Source organism: Neofelis nebulosa, chromosome 5 (assembly GCF_028018385.1).
Source record: "Neofelis nebulosa isolate mNeoNeb1 chromosome 5, mNeoNeb1.pri, whole genome shotgun sequence".
Lineage (NCBI taxonomy): Eukaryota > Metazoa > Chordata > Mammalia > Carnivora > Felidae > Neofelis > Neofelis nebulosa.
The window spans coordinates 90,194,721-90,210,830 of record NC_080786.1 but is presented as its reverse complement, the minus strand read 5'-3'; the positions used below and the strand labels follow the sequence as shown (position 1 = coordinate 90,210,830).

General features: G+C 49.3%; 1 protein-coding gene across 5 annotated transcripts in view; it reads right to left on the bottom strand.

Annotated features, from left to right (window-relative positions):
- The window catches only part of MYLK (myosin light chain kinase), a 282,724-nt gene that overhangs the window by 88,665 nt on the left and 177,949 nt on the right, over positions 1 to 16,110 (bottom strand). For all 5 annotated transcript variants that reach the window (XM_058731151.1, XM_058731150.1, XM_058731153.1 and 2 more), the window contains 3 exons: positions 8,729 to 8,866; positions 6,929 to 7,126; positions 5,895 to 6,144 (listed from right to left, as the gene is read on the bottom strand). In XM_058731151.1, coding sequence (XP_058587134.1) covers positions 5,895 to 6,144; positions 6,929 to 7,126; positions 8,729 to 8,866 — 586 coding nt within the window. The remainder of the gene's footprint in view (positions 1 to 5,894; positions 6,145 to 6,928; positions 7,127 to 8,728; positions 8,867 to 16,110) is intronic.

Below are 16,110 nucleotides of genomic sequence, written 5' to 3'. Positions count from 1 at the left end.
GCTTGCTCCAGGGAACAGGGAGTCAAGGGCTTAGCTGTGACCCCACATGCCCACACAAGCCTAGATTTAGGGCAGGGACCTTCTCTTTGGTCACCCTTTCCACCCCCCAGCTCTTGTATAAAAAGGAAAAAAAAATCTGAACAACAGCTTAGACAGATATCCAGAAGTAGGAATACTTTTCTGTAAGTATATTACAAAAATAATACAATCACTCAATAAATAAAAGAAAACTAAAGTCTAAACCTGCTAGGGTATGATGGAGCTGCTTGATCTAGACTGTGCAGCCCTGGGCAGTGACCCTGAGTCTGACTTCACGCTCCCTCAATACAGAGATGGTTATGTCCTCTCTGCAGTGTCCTTCCTCCCTGTCCCCCAGCTGCTACTTCCCCTCTCCTGCTCGCAAAATGAAAACACCTTCCAATCCCCACGCATCAGCCAATGCCCTCAGATCAGAACTCTCTGAATTAAAAACCGAACAGGTGTCTTCCTCTGTGGATGGCCCTTTCTCTCCTTCCTTCCGGTAGGGAGAGCTCTGGATTCCTCAACCCACAATGAAAACTTTACTGGGGTGCCTGGGTGGCTCAGTTGGTTAAGTTTCTGCCATTGGTTCAGGTCACGATCTCACAGTTCGTGTGAGTTCGAGCCCTGCCTCAGGCTCTATGCTGACAGCTCAGAGCCTGGACCCTGCTTTAGATTCTGTGTCTCCCTCTCTCTCTGTCCCTCCCCTGCTCACGTCTGTCTCTCTGAAAAATAAATAAACATTAAAAAAATGTTTTTGAGGGGTGCCTGGGTAGCTCAGTCAGTTGAGTGACCAACTTCGGCTCAGGTCATGATCTCACAGTTTGTGAGTTCAAGCCCCGCATCAGGCTCTGTGCTGACAGCTCGGAGCCTGGAACCTGCTTCTGATTCTGTGTCTCCCTCTCTCTCTGCCCCTCCCCCATTCATGCTCTGTCTCTCTCAGTCTCAGAAATAAATAAACATAAAAAAATTTTTTTAAAAATGTTTTTTGAACTTTAGCATCCCTTTAAATTGAGGCTCCTCTGCTCAGGGAGGGGCTGTACCATGCTTGGGTGCTGCAGGGACTTGGAGCCCATCAGCTCTCCAACCCCACAAGGCTGCCATCTGCTGGCGGTTCTGAGCTCTGACCAGCCAACGTTGCTCAGGCGGGGTGGGGGCAAGGGGCGAGGGTGGGGGTGGGCAGGACTGAGAGCCAAGGGTGACTCTTCAAGGTGATAACCTCCCATTTTATATAGTGACCTCCGGCTTTCATTCACAACCATTATCTTCTTGTGCCTATAGCATCCCAGTGAGGTATGGAGCACTAGTATGCCTATTTGAAAGGTAAGGAAAGGAGGCTCAGGAGTTTATATGAGGCAGTGCTGGGACTCCCATGGTCTCCCACTCATGCCCCCTGCATGGCCATCTTATTAGCACTTCATGGTCCGACATGTGCCTCAGATCCCACCACAGATGAGTGCCAAGTTCTGTGACAGGTTCCTTACATAATCTATCTCACCTAATCTTTTGACATCTCTGTAAAGCCACCACTGTTTTTATTTTAAAAAATAACAATAAGGCTTAGAAAGATTAAATAATTTGCCTAAAAATAGCAGAAAAAGGGATGGACACCCGTGTCTACCTGAATCCAGGATCTGTAACCTTCCCACTCTGCCCCAGTGCTTGTCAGTACAAGTCTACTCATGTCTCTGTGTGTATGTACATATCGACCACACGCATGGATACACACATACATGGGATCTTACCTGGTGGACACTGCACCTGCAGGTCTGTGTCTGGGAACAGGTGTACAAACACAGTCATCCCCACGTGCACAGACATCTGAGCATGTGTTCATTCAGCTCTGCTGATGTATGTGGGTATCTACCTCGCTTTGCCTGGCCTCCCTCCCAGTGGAGGGCCAGGTCCTGATCAGACTCGGGAGGCCCATGGCGTGGCAGATGATATGCAGGGGAAACGGGGGGTGCTGCTCACTCCCAGGCACGAAGACCCATTTGAAACAAGGATCGGTTGATCTGTGCTGTCCTCCAACTCTCCTCTCATCTATTGGGGTCCCCTCCTGGTCACCTTCCTCGATGCTCAGGCTCTCAGGGGGCCCAGATTCAAGGTTCTGGGGGCCTCCTGTCCAAACAGTTTGAAGGCTCAAGGTTGTTCCTTTGCTCAACAAATAGCAATCAGGTGCCTTCTTAGTACCTGGCCCTGGGAAGGCTAAGAGGCCCTCAGAACATCCTGAGCACTCAGCATAGAAGGGCTCATGGGGCTTTGGATCAACCTGTAGCATAAACATGAGAGGTCATTTGTGGGTGAGGCCCAGCCCCCTGGCACCCCACTTCTGCCAGGCTGCTGGTCAGTATTAGGCCGTTCTTTCCCCCACTTTTCTTTCAAGCGCAGGGTGTGGGGCACAACGTTGGTGAGGAGCAGCAGGACAGGATGGCCAAGGACCGTGTCTTCCCAGTAGCACTTTCCAACATTGCCTCAGCTGAGTTTCTTCTTGCCACAGGCACAACACAGCCCGGATGCAAAAATCAGGAGTAGACCCTGACCAGACGGCTATGCTTTACCCCAGCCATACCTTTCAGAGGCTTTATATGGTGGGGTTCCCAGTCCCCAGAGCTGGAGTAAGCTCTGTCTCCCATGGGGAAACTGGTAAGGGCTTCTGTTGTTTTCCATTACCCACCCTTAAGAAGGGAGCACAGGTAGCCTATTGTTAGACCTGTCCACAGGCCTCACCGTGAAGCACCTGGAGAAGTCTGAGGGGCAGACTGAGGTAAACGTGGGATACCATGGCTGCCCCACTAAGTGGTTCATCCCTTGGGATGACCTGGGGGTCACCATTTCTGCAGCCATAAACTTAAATCTCTGCGAGGCCTTTAAGAAAGCCATGTGTTCGTTCAGAGTCTACAAAGGTCAGAAAGGCCTGTGGCCTGGGACCCACACACCAGATAATATAACCAGCCAAACAGCCCCTTGAGGCCGTCTTTGGTGTCTGCATCTACATACTCAGTTATAAAGTCAGGCCTGGGGCTGAGGATGAGGCCTTATGCCCAGCCCAGCTGCTGCCACAGCAGGTATGGGGCTATGACCTCACAGGCTGCACCTTTCACAAACTAGCAAAACTCTTTTTGCCAACCTCCCAAACCCTGAATAAGAAGCCCACTCTGGACCCTGTCCCACTCTGAATCACCCTTGCCTGGAATGGATTTTATAGGCAAAATTAGTTTAAAGAACTAATTTCCTGGCAAGTCTCAATCTTTCAAAAATTTCAGCTGAAATTTGGAACTTTTTGACACTTCCTCTTTTAGTTCAGGAGATAAGAGCTAAGGAAGGGGAGGCAGAACCCATCTAGCCACACCTATCCCACAGCATGAGCAGGGATAGATAGGAGCTGTCACGTCACCCACCCCCCCTGCATCCCAGCCATCGGGTCTCCCTCTTTGAAAGGCATTCTGTCCTGGGTCTAGGTCTGATTTCTGCCAGCATGAGAAAAGCTGGAGGGGATGGGGCCCCTGGTGGACCTGGCACATACTCCCCAGCCAGGGACAAAGCCAAGGCAGGGCAACAGCTTCCCAAAGGAATGAAGAGGCTGGACTTTGGGGAGGGGCATGGGACAAGGGCTATGTGGATGTGGACCCCAGCACAACCTCCCGGATTCCCTAAGTTCTCGTGCACTTGAGAGAAACAAGGAATGGAAGAGAATCTGATTAAAAGACAGCGATGAGGGTTCCAATCTGGGCTCTGCTACTTGTCTTTGGGTGGCCGTGAGCAAGTCTGTGACCCTGAGACCTCAGTTTCCCCCATTATTAAACGATGAGTCGGCTAGATAACTTCTGAAGTCCCTTCCAGCTGGGACAGTCTAAGTTTTATGACTGTCCCCAGCTGGGCCCAGACAGTCTGCTTGCCGACCTCCCAGTGCAACCCTCCACTCTGGCCTGGCAGACTTCCCACAGCCCTTGCTTTGCTCTTCCCTACCCTTTCTTGTTCAGCCTCTTCAACATGCCCTTAACAGCCAAGCCTTTACTCATTTGCTAAATCTCAGCCTACTGTCCTCAGAATCCCACAAAAAGCTCATCTCTTCTAGGATGTTTGGCTTGATTAATGTGAGTATTGTCCCGCAGCACTACTCCTTCCATGCAGACAAGCTCTGGTCTCACACGTCATCAGTTTCCATTATTTGTACTGGCCTGCGGGAGGAAGACAGTATCTTCTTCCTATTCTGGAAGCAGATTTGCCTTCCTGATAACTGGTTTGGGTGCAAGGCAAAGGCTGTTGGTGTCTTCTGTGCATACTGCTGATGGCAACAGGATGAGCAGGCAGCCCACAACCATGTCAGCAACTGACCACAGACACTCCATTAACTCAGCTGAGATTCGCTAAGCCTTGCCCAGCTAAGCTGAACTTCCTAGAAAATCCAAAGAAATAACAGATGACTATTTTTATAAAGCCGCTCAATATTGGACTAGTTTATTATGCAGCAAAAGCTAACTGATACAAGCATAAAGCGCATGCCCAGAAAGGACCTAAGAAGTGAGGCACAAACTGGGTTTTGTTATTATTATAGGAATAATGCTCTGTCATGCCAGTAGCTCTGACATGTAGCTACAGAGTCTCTCTGTAGCTCAGAGCCTTGGACATGGTACACTCAGTACTTAGGAGAGCAAGCTCCTTACAAAGTGGCCAGGCACCCGAGCTAAGGCAGGACCAAACATCTTTGGCATGTGGCATAACCTTCTGTTTTCAGGGTTGAGGTGCAGACGAGTACTCTTCTTCTGCTCACATCAACCCTAGGGGCTGGCATTCGGTCTCCATTAGCCCACGGCTGGCATGGCATTTTAAGAGTTAGAGCACTTTAAAGGTAAAAGAGCATTTTTGGATCACTTTCATTTAACAGACACTAACTGCTGGCTCTGGGCAGCACTGTTCTAGGCACTGGGAGCAAAGCAGTGTGTCTTCATGGAGCTTTACCTTCCCCTGTAACCTAGAAAGACCTTAAACAGGAGAAAAAAAGGAATAGGCATGGTTAACCTGCCTGTAGTGGTTTTAAATGTCTACAGGTTCTTTGACATTCCTCTCTCCAAGAGATGGAACCCTCTTGGGCTGCACTTAGTGACTTCTAACAAACAGAATGTGGCAGAGGTAACGGTGTGTGACCTCCAAGGGTAGATCACAAAAGACACTGCAGGTTCCAACTTGTTCCCTTCCATGGATCCCTAGGTTTGTGGAAGCCAGCTTCCGTGTCATGAAGACACTCAAGCAGTCCCAGGGAGAGGTCCACATGGCAAGGAGCAGAAGCCTCAGGCCCCCAGTCCTGTGAGTGAGCCATTTTAGAAGTGGATCCTCCAGCCTCAGTCAAGCCTTCAGACACTACAGTCCCTGCCAACATGTTCACTGCAAAATGATGTGGGATGTGCAAGGCACATGATGTAGAAATCATCCCACAAAGCAGCTTCCAGTTCCCAACCCACAGAAAGTGTGAGACAATAACTTGTTTTAAGCTGCTCAATTTTGGGGTAATTTGTTACACAGCAATAGACAACTAATACATTCCCTCTATCCTGCTGCCTTTACGATTTTAATCAGTTCTTTCCTCCTTCATATTCTCCGCACACCACATAATGAGAGAACAAAAGCTGGGATGTAATAAGACAGAGGACTCTGGGCAACTGAGCTCAGTGGGGAAGGTTCTCAATGAGCACCTTTGCATTTAGTGGAAAAAGGAAAGCTTGTTGGCAGCACCAAGGCTTCTCTTTACCTGGAAGCCCAGCTCCACATTATTTCAGGTTTCTGCTGGATTCCCAGTCCTGGGTGGAGACTTTGACAGGAGGTAGGGATCTGGGGGTTAGTGGGCTAAAGGAGGTCGGCAGGACACGCAGACTCACTTGAGCAGGATCTCGTACTGGCCGGCATGCCAGGCCTGCACATTCTTTAGAACCAGCGTGAACACGTCCTCATTCTGCAGCACCTCGAAGTGGCCAGTGTCTTTGGAGAGGGCCTTGCCATCTCGGAGCCAGTGCACGGTAGGGAAGGGGTCTCCAGCTATGGCACAGGAGATGAGGACACTTTGGCCCAGGGAGGCTGTCACTGAGCGGGGCTTGCTGATGAACCAGGGCTGGGTGCCATCCTGAGGCTCTGGAAGTTGGCAAAGGTTTGGATTAGAGAGGAAGGCCTTTCAGCAGACAGCATCTACTCAGCTTTCCGTGGTGGTGAAGGTCGAAAATTGCACGTTACCCCAATAACAGCATGTCCAGAAATCACTTTCACTGGATGTACATTTACAGCACATCCTTCTCGTGGTAAATCTGTCATGGTTATGTTCTCTAAGGATCATATTGACATGAATTTGTATATCCAAAGCAAGGGGAGGTAGCCCAGAAGGTACAGGTGCACTGGGCTAGGTGCTAATGATCTACAATGAGATGTGTGTAATTAACAGTTGTTCTTGCTTTATGTGTCCTTACCTTGTCTCTCTTCTTAAATAAAGGTTCTCTAAAGGCAAGGACTCTAATAGGCCATAAGTCACCTCAAAAGCTATCACTACACTAATGTAGCATTGGGTGTTAACTATACTTCAGTAAAGGGGGAAAAAGCTATCACTATCCAGCTGTTAAATGTATCACAAGATTTTTCTCCTGGCACTCGATGCAGCTTGTCACCAGTAACTCAGAGGGAAGGGACTTCAGAAGGCAGGGAACAGTGGCTCCCCTCAGCCAGACCCCAAGACAAAGGTGGGAAGCTGGCCTCTGGGGCTGGAATGGGACCAAAGGGGCACAGGGACTGCAGGGGAGACAAAGTAAGCTCACGTGGTTTCCTCACCTCCAAATTGCCTATGGAGAGACCACAATGGTCTATTCCCTATTTCCCACTTATTTCCCACCCCTGCCTGCCTCCACTCTGGTCAGCCCAGCAGCCACACCTTGCACCATGAGCACTGCCTGGGTGCGGACCTCTCCAGCGCTGTTCCAGGCTTCACAGGTGTAAGTGCCCGTGTCCTCCGGGAACACTTCCTGTATACAAAGGCTGTGCCGAGTCCCTCTCTGTTCAAAGTGGAAGTCTTCGGACTCCTGGATCTCATTCCCATTGTGAAACCAGATGACCTCGGGGGGCGGATTCCCTGCATAGGCAGATAGGGCAGGTGGACTTGTCAGGAAGGTGTTTCCCTGGGCCATGTGGCAGCTTTGCACTTAATCCTGTGACACTGTACTAAATGCTAACCTCTCTATGCCTCAGTCTCCCATCTACAAAACATCCTAACCATGTCTTCCTTAAAGGTTTGTTGGGAGGACTGAATAAATTAATACGGTCTCACAGAGCAGCCCACTAGAATAGCAGATGAGAATAGCATCTGGCACAAGGAAAGTGCTCAATGCATGTTCATTATAATTATTTAACAACAGATTTGCAGAAACTAGAAAGGATCAGAAGTGAAAAAAATCAGAATTCAAATTGCTTGGTAATACTGAGTAGTAACTGGCTCACTGGGTGTGCAGCAAATGCATATCCTGTCCCCCCCTCTCCACCCCCAGTGCACACACGATACGATGGTGACTTCGCAGTAGCTCCTCTGTCCATTCTCACCACAAGGAAAAGTCAGTTAGCATTCCATTTTGCTACCATACAAATGTCGTCTGAGAGTGGAAACGGGCACCAGCTCGTACGAGTTTCCAAGCACAGCTCAGGGCGCACAGCATTTTCAGTTTTACCAGCCTACTTTCCTGGGTAGGTTCCAGCAGTTTGGTGGGTCATAAAACAAGGGCCACCTGTGGGGGTTTCCCCTGCGGTAGCATTATGCTCTGCTTCCCGAGGAGCACGGCCCCTGGGAATGGCTGCCGAGGGAGGCTGTGTGGTGTCAGTCTGTCTCAAGGACAGAGGAGGCCACCATCTGTCTCTGATGGGTTAGCCAGCACGGGTATGGAGGCCAGGTGCAGAACACCTCTGATTTCTGTCAGCTCGAGGAGTATACACAGGGGAGGCAGCCCGCCCTTGGCCTGGGACTGTCATGGGACTGCCTCAGGCCTGCAGGAGCAGGAGGGGGTTCATTGGGGATCCCTGAAAGGGGGAGCCCATTGGTTCTTACACAGCTCATCTTTATTACTTCTGCAGCTCAGGAGCAACTACACCCCAGGAGGATGACCTCTAGGCTGTCACAGGGACTGACCAGTGGTCAGCAATGAACAGGAAACTCTGGATGCACTTGGGCACAAGTCTGTTTAGAAAGCCTGTGCCAGCAGAGTCCCCAGGCTTCTCTTGCTGGCCTCTAGCAAGGACTGTGACAGCTCACAATGGGCTGCTGGTCACATGCTCTTGTCACCCTACCCTGGTTTTAGAAGGACCTCTGCTCTATCTTCTCACTTTAAACTTAAATACAGCAACAAAGACCATCTCCCAGAACTGGGAAGTTCTCACATCAGCTGTGTTCAAAATCAGTGTTCAAAATCTTCCAGCTACATTGGCCCCATTATGTCTTCCCTCGAATCCCCACCCTTCTGGCTGTGGTCATTTTCTTCCCCTGGGCCACCCTGAATTAACCTTGAATCCAGAAAACCCTGCCCAGAGGAAGCAGAACTGGCTCCACTTCTCTGGGTCCACTGACTGACTGTGCCATGCTGACTTTCTGGTGGGTCAAAGATCTCGGTGGGATGTTGGGGAGCAATGTCCATGCTGCAACCACACCTGTTCTCACGTACACCCCAAGGAGAGAGATGCAGACACAGACCTGATACCTGGACTGTCATGGTGACCTGGCTTCCATCCATGACTTTGAGGTCAGAGAGGCCCTGCAGGAAGAGGGGTGCGACGGGCTTGCTGGGAGCCGCGGGCAGAAGATATCCACTCTTCCTGTCGCTCTTCTTTTCTGTGTGGCAGACAATAGAATGTGGGGTGAACAGTCATTTATTCACTCAACAAACACAGACTAAATGGCTGCTGGGCAAATGACTGTGTTGAGGCTCAGGCTCCAGCTAAAGGCAGACTGCTAACAGATAAGGAGTATGGGGAGTTGCTGGAGATCAGTAGGAACAATGAGAGCCTGTTGCTCTACCTGGCATGCCAGAGCTCTTGCCTGAGAGCAAGGGGAAGGCGGGGCCTCCACAGGGCCACGCCCCATGTGGGTTCTGGTTCCTGAGAACTTCAATAACTGGCATTTGAGGGTTTTTTTTTTCTTAAATTTCACTCACTTTTTTGAATAAGTAATACACTTACATGCACAAAATTTAAAAAGTCCAGAGTATGTGAGGTCTCCCTTCTATCCCTGACCTCTGGCTGTCAGGCACCTCTCCCCAGAGGCAGCCAATTTTCAGTTTCTTGTTCATCTTGCCAGAGACAGTCTATGTATATAACACAAAGGAGCAAATAAGTATACTCTTCCAGTTTCTTCTCTTAAGGAAACGATAGCACGCTATACACACTATGGACAGCTTTTCATTTAACAATACACCTTGATGCCTCTCATAAAGCAGAAGTAAAGAGCTTCCCTGTCATTTTCTATGGCTGTGTGATGCTCTACTGCCATCCCAGGAGATTTTAAACACCTCAAGAAAGCCAAAGATGCTCCGCTCATGAGAGTGACCCAAATAAAAAAGACCGACCATCTCAAGCACTGGTGTTGGCAAGGGTGTGGAGCTCCGGGACATCCCACACACTGCTGTACCACGCGTGGTACAGACCCTTCTGAAAGCAGCTTGGCAGTTTCTTAAAAAGCGAAACATGCATTTACCACACCATCCGGTCATTCTACCCCCAGGTATTTACACAGGAGAAATGAAAGCACATATCCAGACAAAGATTTGTATACAAATATTCATTGCAGGGTTATTCCTAATGACCCTAACTAGAAACAACCCAAATGTCCATCAACAAGTGAATGAATAAAAAAGTGTGCTATATTTATGCAGTGGAATACTACTCAGCAATAAAAAGAAACAGACTAGGGGCACCTAGGTGGCTCGGTCAGTTAAGCATCCAACTTTGGCTCAGGTCATGACCTCGTGGTTTGTGGGTTCAAGCCCTGCCTCAGGCTTTGTGCTGATAGCTCAGAGCCTGGAACCTGCTTCAGGTTGTGTCTCCCTCTCTCTCTGCCCCTCCCCCACTCACGCTCTGTAACTCTCTCTCTCTCTCAAAATAAACATTAAAAAAATAAAAAAGAAACAGACTAACAATAGACACTACAACAGAGACAAATCTCATAAAAATGACATCGAATAAAGGAAGCCAAAGAAAGAGCACATACTGGATGATTCCATTTATATAAAAGTCTAGCAAATGCAAAATATAGTGACAGCAAGCAGGTCAGCGATTGCCTGGGGCTTATGGGGATAGATGGTAAAGGGGCACAAAGAAGCATTTGGGGTTGATGGAGATGTTCATTTCTTAAGATTGTGGTGAAGGTTTCATGGGTGAAGGTTTCAAATTAAACACCATGAATACATGCAATTCATTGCACATCAATATTAGTAAAAACTGGGGAAGAAAGTCTCTGAGGGAGGGAGGAAGTACACCAGCTAGCCAAAGATAAAAACTAGAACAACTCTCTGGGTTCAGGGCTGGCCCACTCACTCCTGTTCAGTTCTCCGGGGAAAAGGGTTAATAAACAGGCTTTCTGTTATTCTTGGAATACTCCCCAGGCTGGGCTTTGACCTGCCTCATGTGAGCAGGAGGGGAAGGGGCAGCAAAGTGGCTGGGCTGCTGGTGTCAGCTTCCCACACAGAATAGTTCTGGTGCAGGACAAGCTCACGGCTGCTCAGTCTCTGATCTTGCCTTTTGCCTTGCGAACCAGGTGGCTTCAATAATTCTGTAGCTTTTTTGTTTTTGTGTTTTGGTGGGGGCAGGGAGAAGGAGGGAAGGGGCTATGATATCTCTATCTTAAACTCTAAGTTTTGGGGGAAAGGGACTGAGGTATTTTGGGTTCTTATTAGCAAGGGCCACCTACATCAGATTTTCAGGAAGCCCATAGCCACAGGGATACATCTCCAAGGTGCCTTATATGCCTGAGAAAAGCCGAACTCCAAATTTGCCACCGAATTTTTCTCTTTTGGCACTAAAAACAGAATACAGCCCACTGCAGAGCTCTCCTGGCACAGCCTCTGGGAATGAGGAGGGGAGAGGGTGAGAAGGCTCAGGATGCTGGAGGAAAACTTCCCCCAAGGCAGGTGCATTGTGACGGTTATGAAGCCAGAGCACAGGGGCAGTTGAGGCAGGGCAACCCGATGTTCTGTGACCAGAGGATGTGCTCTCAGGTCCCCACTGCTTCCTTCACTCCAGCCCCCAACATTGCTGCCTTTGACAGAGGGGCAGACAAGGTAGGCTTGCCTTTGACATGAGGCCCCGGGACTGGGCTCAGGGAGGTCCAGTATGGAAAGTGTAGAGATCTCGTCTCACTGGCTGGGCTACAGTGGCCAGGAAAGCAGCCTGCCTCGGGAGAGTTGAGGAATTTCCTGTCCTGCACAGACTGAGGCTTGAGGACAAAATGTTTTTGCCTGTCCAGATTCCCCCCATTCCTGCTTCTCTGCTGCCTCAGCCAGCCCCCAGCTTCAGAGGTCCATGTAGATGGGCATTCCTATGGGCTGCGGGAACATCAAAAACTCCTTCGAGCCAGTGGTGGCTCTTCCTTGGCCCCCACCCTCTCTCTGGTCTTCCCCCTGCCAAGTTTCCTGGCCCACACCTTATGGGTCTCAGCCAGTGGGGACTAAAAGTAGATCTGTGCCTCCCTCTCCTGTGAGGGTAGCCTGGCCACTGCCTTCCACGCAGCAGCTTACTGGTGCTCTGAAAGCCATGGGAAATGTAGGGTCTGAGGCCGGGGCCTCTCTCTGAAGCTCAATGTCCTCCCCTGTATTTAAGGTAATGACAGTATAATCCTGGGACTTAGGGAGTTTTAAAGAGATAACATGTGAACATACTTTGTATGACTATTCAACACCAATGAGACCTTCTGTGTGAGGCTGACACGGGTGTTGACTCACACTTCCTCACCTGGGCTCCACTACTTGTGGATTATCAGCTGCAAAGGAACACAGATGGGGCCCTCACCCAAGGATCACAGACTCATTTTTACATGACCCGAGGCAAATACTGTTAGGAATACAAATGTATTGCTTAAAACTCTCCTGGGATAGAGGTAAAATAATTAGAGAACAACCTGGCTGCACCCACTCCAGGAGAGACATGAGTGGATGACTATCTTGTGGGTGCCTGGCCTAGGAGACACTGAGTCCCATGCCGCCATGGTCCCAGGAAGACCTGCTCTGTCTTCCCCAGGCCCTGAGCCTGGACGGAGGGCAGACAGAAGTGATTGGAAGTAAGTGTGCAGAATGAACCTGGCCTCAGACCTGCAGTCTGGGCTCACATGGGACCAGTGTGACTGAATCTAGGCTAGTGAATGGCTGAGTCATCCCTAGCATTCAATCACCCCAAGTTCTTCTCAGGGTGAGAAACCAACCAAGCCTCCCTACACACACACTCCGCACTGGGACTAAGGAGCCAGTGAGGATCTCAGTTCTGGGGCAAGTAGTTTTCTGTACGCGGCCCAAGAAAAGCAGCCCTCACTAGAACCCTGAAGCCCCAGTCCCAATACCACCACCCCACTTCACTGATAGAGAGGCCAGGGCGTGCTCAAGGTCACGGGGCCAGTTACAGGCCGACCTAGAGCTCATACCCAGGCCTTCTGGTGGTAAGACCAGATGCTCTGGAGGCCATCTCTTCCAAGGGAGCCAGGCTTCTCCAGTGGTGAACCCTCCACAAGGACAGACGTCTTACCTGCTGACCTACGACCTAGACCCTGGCCAGGGGAGGAAAGCTAAAGCAAAGCAAGGGCCAGCCAGGTAAAAAGAGCCAGGCGTGTGTATTTCATTTAATTCCAAAGCCAAATTGTTCTGTCTCACTGTGGCCTGTGCACTGTGCATCAGTTTATGCTCTCACTCTTGCACAGATTTAGATAAAATAAGAAGACGGAGGGAAACTGGTGCTCTGAACTCCTAGCTCCAGCTGTGTGATCTGAAGCAAGCCCCCTGACCCACAGTTATCATCAGTTTTTTCTTTTATTTTTTTTTAACGCTTATTTATTTTTGAGGGTCAGAGAGAGAGTGTGAGCAGGGGAGGGGCAGAGAGAGAGGGACACACAGAATCCGAAGCAAGCTCCAGGCTCCGAGCTGTTAGCACAGAGCCCAATACAGGGCTCAGACCCACAAACTGTGAGATCATGACCTGAGCTGAAGTCGGATGCTTAATCGACTGAGCCACCCAGGCACCCCAGTTATCATCAGTTCTTGATGATGATACAGTGTTGATAAGTGTATAATGCATGATAAGCACTGCTGGGTTTTTAGATGATTAAAAGAAGCAACATGCAAAATGTATAATAAGTATATTTATAATAAGTATAAAAATAAATAAATTTTAAAAAAATTTTTGCCTTTCCTAACCCATCTTTTTGGTTGGGTACACTCAATCTGACCATAACTAAAATGAGAACCATCCTCCAAACTAGGACACTCCCATTTAACCAGACAGATGTCTGGAAGGGCATTAACAGCCGCCTCTCTGTTGTGACATCGTCATAACAATGCTTTGCAGAGTCCAGCACTTGGGGGTTTAGAAAGATGATCGCAGCTGGTTCAGTGTCACCCTCAACATCCTCAGAGGGAGGGCAGGTGGTGTCCTCATTTTATGTCAGCTCAGAGAAGGGAGGTGGCCTGTCATAAGATACCGGGGCTGACATGGCCACCAGGGATCTGGTCTGGATGCTGTCCTGCTGCCCTGAGAACAAAGGCCAGCCACCTAGATTCCACTGGGAGCTCTCTGCTGTTGTTTGTGTCCATGCCCAGACTCACCAGTTACCTGAGAGAGGTGGGCCTCTGGGGTCGTCCTTTAGCTATCATCTGGCACAGTCCTGCTTTGAAGCAGGGGGACAGGGGCCAGGGTCTGAGACGAAAGGCCCCCAGTGGCCCAGGGAACCTGAGCCTTCTTCATCTGGGGAGGGCAGACACTGGCTGTGGCACACAGATGGCAAGAGAGAGGTCCGGGGGACCCAGTGACAGATGCGCTACCCAGCTCAAATGGGGCTGGACTAAATACACTCAGGTTTCCCCCATATCTGTGCTTCCTGCTGCTCTGCTGAGACCAAGCCTAGAGAAGGCCTTCTCTCTGGGCTCCAGGAAGGGCCGAGCCCCTTTGATTTACTGGCACAGGATTAAAGATTGAACATGAACTCATCCATGGCTCTGGTACCTGGTCACTTGGCTGATGACTCTCTAGTCACTCATGGACTCACTCTGTCATTTAACTGAGTAGCTAGCTACTGGGTGCCCCATTCCATTTGGAGAGAAAGGGAATGAATCAAACCTGTCTTCCATGGAAAGACAAGGACTGAGACCAGGAATACTTAGAAGCAGTTTGTTGATAAGCCAAAATGATGCCATATCGATTAAAGCTGGTAGTGGGGAAGGGGGAGGAGCAGGAGAGAGGACAGAGCAAAAATGGATGGAGGGAAAAGGAAGGGCCCTACTGACCCTCCGGGTTTTTCCTCCTTGGCCATGCTCTGTTTTGACTCATCAGAAACTGTTTTTGCAGAATCGTGTCATGAACTTGAACATGAACTTGTTTCTCCAGTGAAGAAGCATCCAGCAGAGAACTTGTCGAGGTCCCCAAGAACCAGAGGGGGTGGCATGGGGGCTGAGCAGCCGCAGGCCTGGTTCTGCAGCTAACTAGCCAGGTTTGGTGGGCAAATGCCTCTCCTCCCAGCAAGGGCTTCCTCCACCTGTCACACGGAGTTAACTCAAAGGTGGAAAGTGGACTTGTTACTGGAATTAAGTAAGATGAGCCAGCTTTTCTAACCGATTAGACTTTGTCTATTAAAAAAATGTTCCTCGGGGCTCTTGTGTGGCTTAGTTGGTTAAGCGTTAGACTCTTGTTTTCGACTCAGGTTATGATCTTACAGTTCATGAGGTCAAGCCCGGTGTTGGGCTCTGTGCTGACAGTATGGAGTCTGCTTGGGATTCTCTCTCTCCTGCTCTCTGCCCCTCCTCCGCTTGCATGCATACACTCTCTGCTCAAAATAAATAAATAAACTTAAAAAAAAGGTCCTCCTTAAAAACATTAATTGATAGTTTAAAACACTCGCATGAACTGGTATTAATACAATATTATATTTTGAGAAGCTCCTATTCAGAGGAAGAGTTAAATACCCACATAGCAGGTGTACTTTGTTACTGTTCTCGCTAATTCTTATACAATAGCCTGTATAACTCATTCCTCAAACCTAGAGACATGAGCAAGGCTGTTAGCTTTTCTTGGGCTTGAAATTAAGAAACCTCTGCGGCCTCAGTCCCAGTGGCTGGCTGTGATCTCAGCCCTCCCTCTGTACTACAATGATTCCCCTATTCTTCCCTTTGGCTCCTTCCTTTCCTTTCCATGGGTTTAACAGGAAAAACAATTCAGAATTCTCTAGAGAGCATTTTCTGGGGTGGCTCAAAGCATTTTTTGGCGTGGCTCAGTTGGTTAAGTGTCTGACTCTGGATTTCGGCTCGGGTCGTAGTCTCATGGTTCATGAGATCAAGCCCCAAATCAGGCTCTGCGCTGAGTGTGGAGCCTGCTTGAGATTCTCAGTCTCTCTCTCTCTTTCTCTCTGCCCCACCCCCCAATACTCACCTGCCCTCTCTCTCAAAATAAGTAAATAAACTTTAAGAGGAAAAAAAAGCATTTTCTCCACCTGTCTTTTATTAGCCCACCTGATGCTCTTCAAAGGCCCATGTTTATGGATCCAAACTTGCATTAAATACACATGTTTACACTCGTTTGTCTTGAAAATGGTCCCCAGCAGGCTCCCAGCTCATTCAAAACTTATTTCCGATTACAACAAAAAACTGTGGTAAAGTGTTTAAACAGATGACACAGACATATAAAACACAGACAGTGTTGGTGGGAAACACCCTACCATCTAAGGAGCCCCCAGGACTCTCCCCTATGGAGGGAGCATCGACTATTGCTGTCGTGGCCATTTACTGAGTCCCACTCTCAGAGCCTCAGGGCTTATCCATCAGCAGCTTGCCCGCATCCCTGGATTCACAGGTGGTCACCCAATGAAAATGGACGTGGAATAGCCCTCCC